Below are 14,140 nucleotides of genomic sequence, written 5' to 3'. Positions count from 1 at the left end.
ATTGACTTCACCTTTACACCCGTTTCCAAACCGGGGATAGTCATTAAACCGTCTGAAAACAGGTTATCCTGTGTTTGCAGTTCGCATCTTTGTTTCCCACAGTGTTCGTTGCCAAAATTGCTCGCCAAATTTTATGCTCTCCAGAAACTGTGCGGTTCTTCTTTGTATTGGCCTTCTTACACAGAACGCTTGCATAATGATCAAGTTGTGGTTGTGGTTCGAGTAGGTACCTTTTTCGGGTTAACATTTTTACCGCATGACCCGCCGGAATGACAGCTGACACGGGCTAGTGGCAAGCAAATGTTCCTAATTAGAAACCTTATGTTAATGAAACGAATTCCAATGATGCTAACTTGCACTGGCATAGGCTGACATTTCGCACCGTCACACCGATGATCAAGCCAAAGCAACTCACAAAGGAAATGCATCGCGATGCATACTGAATGATCCCACTGCCTCCGACATTCATATGTGCTTCGTAGCTTCGTATCTCAGAACGAACGATTTGCACCCGTGTCCGTTGAAACGATTAAACGCGAGAATAATTAATCCATTGATTCAGTAGTGGCTCAGCACATAAATTAGTCGTCGGTGATCGTACCATAAATGAGAGGAGAGCGTGAGTTAGTTTATGTATGCGGGAAGATCGCGCAAGCAGACGCGAGCGAGAATGTTGACCGATCAGTCACTGGAAATTCACCACACTCGCTTCGCTTCGCGCACACCTGGTGAGTTCCATCACCGCAACGGTATGAAGCACTCACGTGTCGTGCCGCGAGCATTACTGGTGGAGTGAGTGATGGGTGTTGTCGGGCGTTGTTGTGCTGCTGAGTCAAGGGGTGGGGAGCTCGCTTGACCACGCTGCTCGCGACGAGCGCGAGGGAAAACTCTTCTGGACGGTGGGGCCTCAATTCACCACACGCGCCAACCAGTGTCGTCAGTTTCGAGAGAACCGTGTTCGTTACAAGTTGCGTGTGGAAGACGCTCGCCGCGACGACGCGTCACCTTAGCACAAGCACAGCTACCTCGGTTGTTTAAGTTTTGCTGTAATTTCGGACGATTTTGTATGGAGTGATTACCAATCCTACCTTTCCCCCCGGTTGTTGAGTCGATTTTTGCTGTTGGACGTTGTTTGGTATGCTGAATACGGAGTAAAAGTCACCGCATAGTGGATAGTGCAGTGTGGGGGAACGAAACGAAGCGAGCTCAGTTGGAATAAGGTTAAATTTAAGGTGTGTACCATCATCGATTTGAGTAACCTATTTTTCGCGAGACAATCGAACAATCTTATTCCCAAGAAGTGTCGTATGATCTATTAGTGGTTGGGAAATCGTGAAAAAATGATATCAGCAAGTGGTTTGCTACTTTGCATACAACGACCTGCTACCTAGCTATGAGTCAGATCTATTACGTGCCAGAGGGAGGATGATGGCGACGTCATCGCCCCAAGCGGTAGACATAAAGATTCCAACGACAACACCGTCGTTCGAGGTACCCTCCAAAGGTATCCACCCATGTTTCATCGCACGACTACACCTGCACCTGAATCTGAACTGGTGCGGAATGCTGCACTCTGCCGTGGTGTGTTGTGTCGTAGTGGATGTGAACTCTTCTTCTGCGATCTTCAAACAACGGCACAGTGGAGCGACTACCAAGAAGTAAAGGGGGGACGCTACCAAACTGGGCACTGGCTCCACAGCAAAGCATCCGACCGGTGTGTGCGTGTCGTAGAAAAACTGGTTTCTTGCCGCAATCAAAACACCCGAATGGAAGGTGCCCCCGAGGTACCCGCCCGATGTTGAGTGTAGTGGTTTTCCGTTGTTGTCGACGTCTTCGTTAAGTTATGGTGGAGCTTGGTTTCCCCAAGAACAACAACAACAACTTGCAAACCAAGAGAGTCAAAGATGAGAAAACCTGTTTTGGTTGGGGCGCTTGCCAGAACCGAATCGGTTGCGATTTGGATGTGTGGGTGTATGTTGCAGTTTATTGTTTTCTTCTTGGACGCTAGTTTTGTATTGTTGTTATATAATAGGAGTACTGCAAGTTTTCGCTTTTGCTGCTATTTTCAGCACTGTACTATGGCACTGTGCCATAAATGCATGCATTTAAATGGAGATAAGTGGTTTTACATTTATCGATGGAAGGTGTTGGCGGTGTCTCGCGCCAGCATGATTCTATGAAACACCGATGGAAGCGTGGTTTTGATAGCGAATTAAGAGGCAATTATCGAGGATTGAAGCTTGAATTGATAAAGGTGCTTGATTCGTGTTTTGACTCAAAAGAGTATAATTCTTTTGTTCTGTGGCATCCAACGTGAAGCTTTTTCGCCGTTGTGGAGATTCGCTGTGGTTTTTCCGGTGTCGTGATCTCACAAATTGCGGTCATGCTTCGGTAAAAAAAGGTCATTTGCGTTCACAAAGGGGAAGTACATATTGTAAAGTACACAGCACTCGACGTGCAAGACGCGTAACCAGCCGGTATGAAGATGATGTTTTGTGGCAGATACAAGATGAATAATTTTCTTCTTTCTGAAATGTTATCCCTTATGAAACAGAGCCTGTTTCTCAGCTCAGCTATAAGAATTTCCAATGTTATTGACTATAAGCTTTAATTGTGATTTGCTAATTTTTGCATTTGTATATCGTGTGTTTGACAGTCCTTCTTGTCAATTTTTCGAAATTTCCAATCGGGAAAGATTTTCAACTGCACCACTGTTAGCACAACCTTAGTGCTTACTGCTACGGTTACTCGGATATAAAAGTTATAATAATAGTCATATAAAAGTTTATGTTGTCAAGATCTCATCACTAACATATAATAACATGAACTTGCAATAAAACAAGAATAAATACGAAAGCAATTAAGGCTACATTTCAATTACCAACAAACTTCGTTTGTTAATGTTTTTTAGTAATTTAATTCAAAATCACTATAGAAATATTTTATTGAAAATCAATAATTAGTGGACTGTTTTTCGCTAGTTTAACAATCAGGTTTCATGATTATGAAGCGAATGAGCATATGATTTTATTCCAATTGTTATTGAGCTAATCGCATCAATAAAATTTGGTTTGTGTTTTTCAATAACCGGTCCTTTGCTACCATGGGTAAGTTAATCGGGGAACTCCTAAGCCAGCATACGCAAGTAACCGGTAAGCACGATAAGGCATAAATAAAGAAAAATTGCATTATATGTGCATATAGAGAAATCATTTGATGCCTTAGGTATATAATGCCATTGTAGTGCTAGAAAAGGCGAAAAAGCGTGCCATTATAATCCAAAGATATAAGTGCTTCTCTGCACCACTAATGCCAATCTGAGACGTGACTAACGAAGATGGTCTTCTTTTTAAATGATTGCTGAGTTTTTTCTTATTCCACTTTGTGTTTACATCAATAATGTGCAAGCCGTTGAAACTTTAGCATGAAGGGGAACTGGGGGTAATATGCCCATAGGGGGCAAAACGCGCCACCCTCGATTTGGACAAACGGTGTGGTTTAGAATACTTTTTTTCATCCTAGGTTATAGAAAATGGATAAAAATGCTTCTCTTAATATATTTTTATGTGTTTTTCTCAAGAAAATCGTAAAAAACGTATAAAAACGTTTTTCGCTATTTTTGTTGCAATTTTGTGCGATCTTCAAGGTCAAATTTTAGGTCGATAAATAACCAAATTTCTGAAACTATCGCCGAGAGCCAATTTGTGCACTGTCATAGTTTGTGTAACATGCAAAAAATATGTTGAATTTGTCCTTAAAAAGCTTATTGAAGGACCTAAACTTTAATCAACTCTGGGGGCAAAACGCCCACCCCTATTTCATAACACCAAAACAGCCGTTTGAATTCAAATTCTACCAAGCGTAATGCTATATTGAAGTTACGGGCAATTTGGAACCTTACAAATGTACATTTTTCGCATCAGCATGTATACTATTATTGAACAATAACAGACCATCAAACGCCCGGAAGTATGCAACCTATAAATAAGCATGATAGTGTGCGTACGTTTACAGCATGGCTAACGCCGAACTGAAGCGGGGCGTTTTACCCCGCAAAACAATACATATGCAGTTAAGAAAGCATTTTTTTAAAATTGATTTATAAAACCCAGAAAAGCTAGAATGAATAGCTGTTTCTACTATTTGATAGAAAAAATGTTAGTTTATCCGACCATCATTGAAAAAAGATCATAATATAATGTTTTGATATATAAAATCGCTGTTTTCCTTAACGTGGGCAAACTACCCCCAGTCCCCCAACATCTTAGTAAGAACAAATATTGCGTTTGCATCATACTGAAGCATACACAGCTTTTTGAGTGTAAATTCATGCCAGCAAACGTTGCAGACATTAGAAATAGCTAGCCTTGTGTTCAGATTTATCAGCATCTTTGGAAAAACAGGGGCGCTGACTGACGTTTTAAATAATAGTTTATCTTGAATGCAATATTTTTTACTTTCTAAGCGATAACAACGACTGGCTGCATTTGACATTCCGTGACAGCGGAATCTGGGCTGCATATGACGTTGATATTTTTCCTTTTCGCGAGTGTCTCTCAGATGCCAATATTTGACCTTGTGAGAAATGTCAGTTGTTTTCGCCAGATTCTTGGGGTGATTTATTTCTTGTTTTTGCGTAAGCAGCCACAAATCTTTCGCTTACACAGTCAATGAAATGTGTTGATACCTTAAACAACAAGCAAACATAAAATGAAATGATTCAGAGTACTTCGATGTATCGTATTTATTACTTTTGCATTTTTGATGATTGCCACTAGAGTTTCCATTTCCCGGCAATTTTGCTTGTCTCTGAATTTGGGACGAAATTCGAAGCTTGTCCCGGGAAATGTCGGGGGAAATCTCCAGTATTTCTTAGATTTCCAATAAAATCAGTATTTTTGATGAAATTAAAGTGTAAATTCTACATAATTTTTTTTTGCAATTTTTAAACTATTTAACTATTCTGGATAAAATTTAAATTATAGCATATCATTTTATATAGTATAGTTAGGTCCGAACAAATGTAAAATTTTACTTTTGTTGCCCCACCCCTCAATTGTCGTGAAAATCAGGAAGGGAAAATAAATAAAATGAATTATTTTCAGTGTTATTTTATGATTTTCCGTGTTTTGACTAGTTTCATAATGAATTTCACACAATATTGTATAAGAAAACAGATAGATAAATAAGTGTTGTAGTGGATTATGCAAAAAGTTATCTACTGGACATCATCGACTGATGTTTATCTTTTCATGACAATAATTACCTATTCATGCTCTTTTCCCCTTGATGCTTTTCTATTTTATCGGATGAGATTTGATTCTAAGAGAAAATGTCATTCTGTTACATTGAAATTTAGTGCTTTTCATCAAATTTTGTTTATTTCGGGAATCTCGGGATTTCTGGAACGTCAGAACTTGCATTCCGGAAAACGAAAAATCCCGAAATTTGCCAAAGCCAGGGATTTTTCGCCACGGGCAGTGCCGTGATGGACACTCTTTTTGCCACATTTTGATTCTTAGTTGTTTAATGATGAAAATTCATCAGTTGCGTATCGAACCTGCGACACCCGTACTGTTGGATTGTTTGAGTCCTGCGCCTTTCCTCCTTCGGCCACAGAAGATGAACATTGCTGTGAATGAAAAAAAAAAAAAAATTCAAATCATCATCGTCATAAAACTTGCGAATGTATTGATGATAAGATTTATGTTTTACTACCTTTTACCGCACATGCAATCACTAAGCTCGTATTATATCTGTCAAACACTGTATAGTAGAGAAGGGCAAAACGGTTCATTTCAGTGAACGGATCCGATCCGAATCATTCATTTTAGTGAACCGGATCTTTTGAACGGTTCAGTGATTCATCGGCTCGCAAAAGAAGAGTGCACTGATCCGAGCGAACATAATGAAGAGCGGTTCACTCCCTGTTGCGCGACATGCGTCGTACCTTTTGTATATTTCGCTCTCTTATTCATCATATACATTCTTACCTTACTCGGCTGATTTCTCTCAAGGCTGGTTCATTGTACTCTGTAGCCAGAGTAAGGTGGCTTCACTAGGTGAAAGTGACTAGGAGGCCATCTCTAACTTGCTGGCCGTTTTGTTTACAAATATTACTGCCTGGCCTGGATAACCCTCAAACTGAAACTAACCGTGCTGCCAATAGTGCGAACGAAATAGTTAAAAAAAGAGATAAATGTAGAGTGCGCTCCACGCAGATGCGGCTGCATTACAATAATTTTTGACATCACTTTTTCTCCAACCAATCAGAAGTTATTACTGCCTGGCCCGCAAGATGCTAGAACCCGCCTTGTGCTTTGCCATCCAAGTGAGAACTTTTTCTCTATCTGTCATCTGCCTGTATGGAATTTAGTTTGGTTTAGTTAATTGTTTGGTTGTGTATGCTGAGAAGACGGATTTACTGCAAATTGTGTTTGTATGTGTATCGCGGCGCGTAAATCAAGGCACGTGTCAAGCGTTATAATAAAGCCGAGAAACGAACGAAGGAAAATAGGGGATTCGTTTTTTTTGGTTCACTTTTTGTCTGATCCATGCTGATCGACATGGATGGAGGCACCATCTACTATGGTGGCAGAGGGCCCGATTGGCTTGTCAGATGGATCGGGCCCGGGATATCCTTCTTCTTCTTCTTCTTGGAATTTTACGTCCTCACTGGGACAGAGCCTGCTTCTCAGCGTAGTGTCTTATAAGCACTTCCACAGTTATTAACTGAGAGCTTTCTTTGCCAAACTTGCCATTTTCGCATGTGGCAGGTACGATTATACTCTATGCCCAGGGAAGTCAAGGAAATTGCCATTACAAAAAGATCCTGGACCAACCGGGGATCGCACCCAGACACCTTCAGCATGGCTTTGCTTTGTAGCCGCGGACTCTAACTACTCGGCTAAGGAAGGCCCCAGGGATATCCTGTCTACTGCGAATCACTGCAGTTGATATAGGGCATGTCCATAGTCTGAAATGAACCGACTCTTGCCAAGAAAAGAGCTACGGATTACTCGTTCTTTTGAATGATCCGGATCTTTGGAACGGCTCCCATTCTTTTTGCCCATCTCTACTGGACAAATACAAACAACATTTGTGCTTTCAATTAATTTTGATCGCATTTCTAATAAAAAATGCGTGTTAAAAAAAAACTATTCAAAACCTGTTACGTAATGCGTGAATAGTGCTTTTTGGAACAATAAAAGCACCAAATAACATATACCGATTACGTATTTCTTTGATTAAGTCGGTTAAACTTTAGACCAAACCTTATTTTTTGTTCAACCATTGTGCATAGAAGGGGTTTTCCAATGAATTAAAATTCAAGTGATTTTTTGAGTTCTGATCTTCTAGTGCGGTTTTTGAATGAAAAATAGGCAGGGTTGTGTCCGAAACTGAGAGGCTGATAGAATAGGTTTACTGACAATATGAAATGCCTTCCCACACTGAAGATAGGGTAATTCACGACTTTGGTACCTATAGACTATTAATATTGAAACCTCAAATTGACAGTATTTCGTTACAAAAAACTCCAATAAAATTATTCAGACGATTCTTCGTTCTGCCAGCTTCACTCTGAACGAAATTGTGTGTTAAGTTTGAAAACTTAACTAACACTTCGGCCAGAATCGTCATTAATTGAAACAAATACGGCAGGTCAACCCTTATTGGAAGGTTGCAGAAGTAAATGAGGCTATGGACAATAGTCCTACTCACATGACAAGTACAAAACATTGTTCATAACAGTTGTATACACTTCTGTCAATGTGAATCGATAGAGGATTAGCTAGAGCACTAGTTTAAACTGGTAATAGGTATTCGTATGTCCGAGACTACTGCAAGAGAAGCGTGGCGTTGGCTTAGAGTGCCGAGAATAAGTAAATTCCTCTACGTTACCTGAGAATTTCTTATGACATACTTTAAAAGAGAACTCTTATGAAAATCATAAAATCTTATTATAAAACATTATCGTCAAAAATGAACACTTCAATTGGATCTTAACCAAATTGAGTATCGAAGCGTCGATGGGCACCTTCGTAAATCACGCGTTCTATTATCTCGACGTTCATGGTTCGATTTCAGTCAGCGATTTTTGTATAACTTAAGTCTTGAACATGAACAGAACCAATGTGCAACTTTGGTTTGAACCTTGCAACTTGTGCTTAACCGCAAACGCGCTTCGTGTATCGAACCGAACCCGGTACAAATGTACTTCGGTTCAAACTTAGATTCAAATATTGGCACAAAGCAGGCAGACAGTAAACGGTTGAAATCCACGCGGATAAGTTTCTACAATCATATAAGGAACTTATTGGTTCAAATCACAAAACCCTTGAGGCTTAAATAAAAGTTTTATTTAAGCAGATCAACTAAGATCAATACATTAAATAACATTTGGCAAAAACTTTATTAAAAAACCAAGGATTTTACTATATCATACAATAAGGCACGATAAGTAGAAATTGATAAGCGTCCGTCCGTTTGTGTAATCGTTTGTGTAATGTAATTTGAACCGGGGTTGCAATCGAAGTACAAATGAACCGGTTTTCGAACCGGCGTTTAAATCGATGGTTACTTTACACATGTTTGGGTTTAGGTTAAGGTTCATGCGTTTGGGTTTGAAAACGAGAACAGAGTACCGTAAAACGGGGTAACTTTGATAGTGCGAGACCCACAACATATTAAGGCCCAAGTAAAAATAGTGCAAAAGTCAAAACTGAAAAAGCAGTTTTCTTTTTTTAAATAGACAAATCCAAGAAAATAAAAAGACACAGCTCTTTTATTTTCCAAATAGAAAGGCTGTGTGTTTTTATTTTTATCAATTTGTTGTTTTAAATGGAAAAAACTGCTTTTTCAGTTCTGACTTTTGTGCCATTTTCTCTTGCGCCTTAAACGAAATAACGAAATTTCTGTCAATCAGTTAGGCAAAAGGAATGCAAAAGTAAAGAGTATTAGTATGACACTTCATGTCAAAGCTATTTTCGTTGGAATCAAATGCATTTGAGGATGTATATGCAAATATTAAAAAATTACAAGATTTTAGCATTTTTGCATTGCTTACAAACAATCTCTTCTACGATCACTATTTGAAAAAGTCATAATGAATTCATCACTTATCCATGACAGCCTAGTTATAGTAGAACATAAATTCGGTCTCAAATCTCTTAGCGAAAACCATTTTTACAAACTATTTTTGTGGACCATTTTTGTAGTCTAAGTCAGAAATTTCCATATAGCGTTAAACGCCGCGAGGTATGCAACGCCCTATAAATGTTCCGTAATTCATTAATTTTGTTCGATTCATACTCCATTATCAAAGTTATCCCAAAACAGAAACCCGACATTCGATTATATGAAAAATAATATATCCATTCAGACTAAATCTTTTGGCAATCTGTCAAGTGCAATCGATAGCTAGGATGTCAGTTCTTGTTTTAAAAATATAAATGATAATTCTTTGAAACAGTATGCATAACTATGGAAGTTTTCTTCGAAAAAACTATCAAAGTTACCCCGTTTTACGGTTCAAAGAAAGTACGAAACCGTTTGAAACAACGTGTTCGGTGTTCGTTTGGGAAGACTATGTTTAACAAGATGCAGAATAGCTGTTTGTTTTTAAGGCTTCATCTTAGAACTCAACTTGAACTTTGCATCAAAACAAATCTCACGAAGGGAGCAACAGGGAACATTTCGATTGTTATTTTACTCTTATGCACTTACAGAAAGCTTAAAATAAGAAGATCAGCTACGTTGAATTATTATTTCTTGAGCATTTGAAAACTGGAGTAGGGTTACAAGTCGGTTCTCGTGACGGCCATCTTTGAAGTCTGAGATGTTTCACCTTAAACTACTTAGTCATGCAGAAAGGAGTGAAGACCTGGACAAAGACCACGGTCTATGCAAACCCTGTTTTTTGTATGGATAGAAGACAAGAAGTGGGGAAGAGAGGGATTCCGAAAATCTAAAAATAAATTACCACCGGTTTTATGAAAACCCCCTTTTGTGAATCATTTTTTTCTTGTGACAAAAAACATAACATATTCATACAATTCACGAAGTTACATTATCCTCTTTTACACGAAAAAAAAAAAATCTGATTCCTATATCATGATTTACAAGTCATGAAATTCATAAACTGGCTAGGTCGTGATATCAGGACGGCAAATCATGGTTCCTGAAGTCATCATCAAGATTCATCATAAGTGTTACATCCAAAGTGACAAAATTAAGCGGTGCACTTTGCTTCAACTTATTCGCTTCGATCACCTTTAATTCAATCCGATAAATTGGCAATGCGATAAAGTACGTGGCTCTCAATCAGAAAGTTCTTGGTTTGAATCTATCTCTGGCATATTTGTTTTTTTTGTTTCTATTTTATCGGTTTCCCTGACAGAACTATAAATAGAGCAGACAATGATGCGCGGGTAATGCTTTTCGGGCATTCAATGCATGATTTCGAGAAATCAGCTACAAAAACATAACCCTTGTGTTGCGTTACGACAATCTGACACATGATATTGTGAGTCCAAATCCTGGTGTATTTTTATAAGATGAAAACACAATGGAATCATAATATCCGGGTGCATATTCATGATTTTGGGATTCTGATTTCTAGCCGTGTACACCAATCTTTTTCTTATAAATATCTTAATTTCGAGTTTCACAAAATTTGACTAAGGAAAAACTAAGGAAATACGTGAATTCTGAAATTGCCCAACTAGTTCTTTACCCTACATATTCACGCAAATACAAGAGGCGCTAGGTGTTCGTGTGGGCCTTTCGATCATAAAGGTATTGGATCGGTTCCAGGATGCCACGATTTTTTTTGGAAATCAAGATTTCTTAAGAAAAATTTAAGACATTCAACCCGATTCATTGTGGCGCATTTTTACAAGTCGTTTCTATGTAGTTCGATAGTAGATTTGCCTGAGTATAATGATAACCTAAAAGTATGCTTTGAGTGACTAAAATATCACTACCAAAATTATTACCAGAAAGGCTGAACGCTGAAATCCACTACACATGTTAACGTGCAATCTTCAGGTCTATTAGTGATTTTATGGCACCCTATACATCTGACTCATCGTGATCTTTCATCTATCACAGCAATTTGCCAATCACAATTTTACGATCATATGACACTTCTGAACTCCCCCTTATTGATACAACCTCCCAATTCACATTTTATGGCTCTCTAATTGGTCCATTCGCTTCCAATAACGAACAAAAAAATGGCACTGCATAATAAAAACCGAACAAAGCTCTGATGACGAGAAATTACAGCTGAACCGGCATTCGGGTTGTTGCGGGGGCTTGCTTGCTTGTTTTCTTCGCTGGGAGACACTCACCGACAGACCGTTCTTGTCTAGATGTACACACACGCACTATACGCCCCCTCCTTCTACTCTTCCCCAGATAGAATGGCACATTTTTATCGATTATTTCATTAACCTTTTTCACCTCTCTTGGCGTCCCGCCGCCACTAACAACTATCCCTTTCAATTGGGCCCTCCCCGTTCTACCCCGTCCCCTCTTCCCCCGAATGCCCGTCTGTTGTTTTGTCGGTTGTTATTTCTCGTTTGATCGATAACCTTTCCAGTGCCTGTCTGCCAAGTGCCATTTTATCCATTTCGATTGCTTTTTCCGGTATTCGACTACTGCAAGAAGCATAACCTGTCAATATCCGGTCTGACGAACTGTCTGTCGCGATCGCGAGTGTCATTCTGTGCAGCCCAGTGAGTGCCAATTTCAAGTGTAAATTTCTCCGTCATTAGTGCTCTCGTGAGGTTTCAGGTAAAGCGGCAGTCCAACAGGTGGCCATCGGCTTTGCATGACTTTCCAATCAATGAGAAAACGAATGTTTTTGTTCTGCTTGCAGTTGGAGCCTACGAGGAGCTCAACGCTACGATGAACTACGGCCGGAAGACTCCGTCGACCTACAGGTCGACACCGTCGGTCTATTCGCACATTACAAGCCGATCGCAATCGAATCTGCACTCACAGCGATCGCGATCGATGAAATCCGTCCGGATACCATGGTATCAGAAGCCATTGCTGCACAACAACAAATACATTGACATCCAGCGGGGAGCGATCATCACCGGGACGTTCTCGATCTTTGTCGCAATCTTCACGATCGTAACTGCCATCTTTGACGTGTACTGCCTGGCAATGGCCGCTCCAGGCTCCACGCACTACGGATACTACATCATCTCGTACGAATTTGTCTACGTCGGAAACATTCACGTGCGAAATGCGCTGATGATCGCGGCACTGTTTTCGCTTATTGGTGGCCTGGTCGTGCTGGTGACCAGCATAATGTTAGTACACGCGCTTCGTAAAGAACACGAAAACCGGGTCGTTCCATGGCTATGGTCATTTGCCGTATTCACTCTGTTCCGATTCCTTGCACTGCTGCTGTTCTCGATCGTGAACGATCTGATCTTTGCGTACAACGTCATCATAACCATGATCTGGATAATGATCATCTTGGCATCGGTCTATGGATGGCTGGTGGTCTACTCGCTATACCTGGAGCTAGCCGACTTGACCAAGCTGGAAGATCTGGCCCATTTGAGGATGGGAACGATGCAATCCCTGAACGCTTCAGTTGCTCATTCGCTGGCTGGATCCCGTCCAACGACGCCACACAGCACGGTATCGACCATGCCAGTCGGTGGAGTAGTCTAAGACCTGCCAAACCCCAGTCGGAACCGTCCGTCAAGGCCAGAATCTCGATGTTAATGTAAACACAAATAACACAAGAAAAAATCGAAAAAATACAAATAACACAAATCACTAGCGTACTAAGTGACGAACCCCTTCCGCTGACGGAAGGGTAGGTTTTAGCAACTAAGGCCGTCCATGTTTTAAACTAAGTTTTTAGACCTTATCGACTACTAAAACGTTGTCAATCGAAATCTTGAACGAACTGTATAGATGTGCCTTTTTTCCGTGTAATTAAAGCAACGTTCAAATCGTATTAATTTTAATCCGTTTCTCGTTTTTTTTTTCGTCCACGGTCAACCACGACGACGAAAGATGAAGAGAAATCTGTTTTACTAGATTTACACTTGCCTAGACTGTAAGAACGGAGAGTAAGAAAAATAAAATCTAAATGTGAAACAAAAAAATCGACCCGAGTTTTTTTCCTTCCATTCTAGCTAGGAAAGTCTTCGTTTTCCTTTCGTGGGCTTCAGTCCTCTCGAGGTCAGTGGCTCAGTTCTCCAGCGGTGCAGCCGGTGAAGCGTTCCGAGCGGCCGATGACCTTTTCTTTATTTCGTTATTTTTTAACCTTCTTGGTGTTCGCTTTCTTTCGGTGCGGTTCTAAATGAAATATCGAATGGTAGAGCCAAAGCTAGGGTCCCCTATCTTAATGATGTTTATCTATTCGTCAGCACCTTTGGAGTTGCTGGCGTAAGTAGGAGACACTACATAACGCAATGGTGAGCACGTGCTGGAGGTTTTGACAGTTTTCGTCTGATGTTTCTTCGGTTTCACATAAAAAAAAGGTGATGGCAAACGGGAAGACAACATTGTTTGCGTTGTATGGTGCGTTTGTTACCAAATCGGTAAATATTTAGCGAACAACCTGTTTGGGCGTCGGCAATGGCTGTTTTGGAACAGGTTACACATTGAGATACAGAATTTCATTAGCTGAACAAGTGTTTTGAGAAACATGGCCACGGATGAAGTCGGCACAATTTAAGTCATTTTGAATTGTTTTGTTTTTGCTTTAATACTTACAATAATTTTTGGATTGGAGCAAATAAATTATGTAATTTACTATTTGCACTGCGGAACATGTTTTTGTCGCAAGCTCCAAAATACCACTATTCACTTAATATAGGAAAGCTCAATCTATTACCGTTTCTGAAAATGTCAAAGTACTTCTTGTTATTGAGATATTAATTGTTGAAATTTCATTATTTATCTATTTCAGTCAACTTGCATACATGTTTACCAGATTGTAACCAGATTTGTGTGCTTGATTTACTTTAAAAATGAATGTTTATGTACCTGTCACTAAAACGGTACTCTTCGATGCTTTCGAAAAGTATTGTTTTGAGCATATAAAAGAAACAACAAATTCTGTGTGGAGGCATGTTAAAAAATCGATTTAATCGATATCAAA

At 39.8% G+C, this 14,140-nt stretch overlaps 2 protein-coding genes across 5 annotated transcripts in view; both read left to right on the top strand.

Moving 5' to 3' along the window:
• LOC5572617 (MAGUK p55 subfamily member 6) overlaps nucleotides 1–14,140 on the top strand; it is a 185,607-nt gene that overhangs the window by 111,676 nt on the left and 59,791 nt on the right. The gene's annotated exons all lie outside the window — the stretch shown is intronic.
• On the top strand, nucleotides 906–13,139 carry LOC5572622. Its single transcript, XM_001660437.2, has 2 exons — nucleotides 906–1,232; nucleotides 11,885–13,139. The coding sequence occupies exon 2, from the start codon at nucleotides 11,914–11,916 to the stop codon at nucleotides 12,694–12,696; it is 783 nt and encodes a 260-aa protein (XP_001660487.1). The 5' UTR covers nucleotides 906–1,232; nucleotides 11,885–11,913; the 3' UTR covers nucleotides 12,697–13,139.

Source organism: Aedes aegypti, chromosome 2 (assembly GCF_002204515.2).
Source record: "Aedes aegypti strain LVP_AGWG chromosome 2, AaegL5.0 Primary Assembly, whole genome shotgun sequence".
In the NCBI taxonomy this organism is placed as follows: Eukaryota; Metazoa; Arthropoda; class Insecta; order Diptera; family Culicidae; genus Aedes; species Aedes aegypti.
This window is presented reverse-complemented; position numbering and strand designations above follow the sequence as displayed.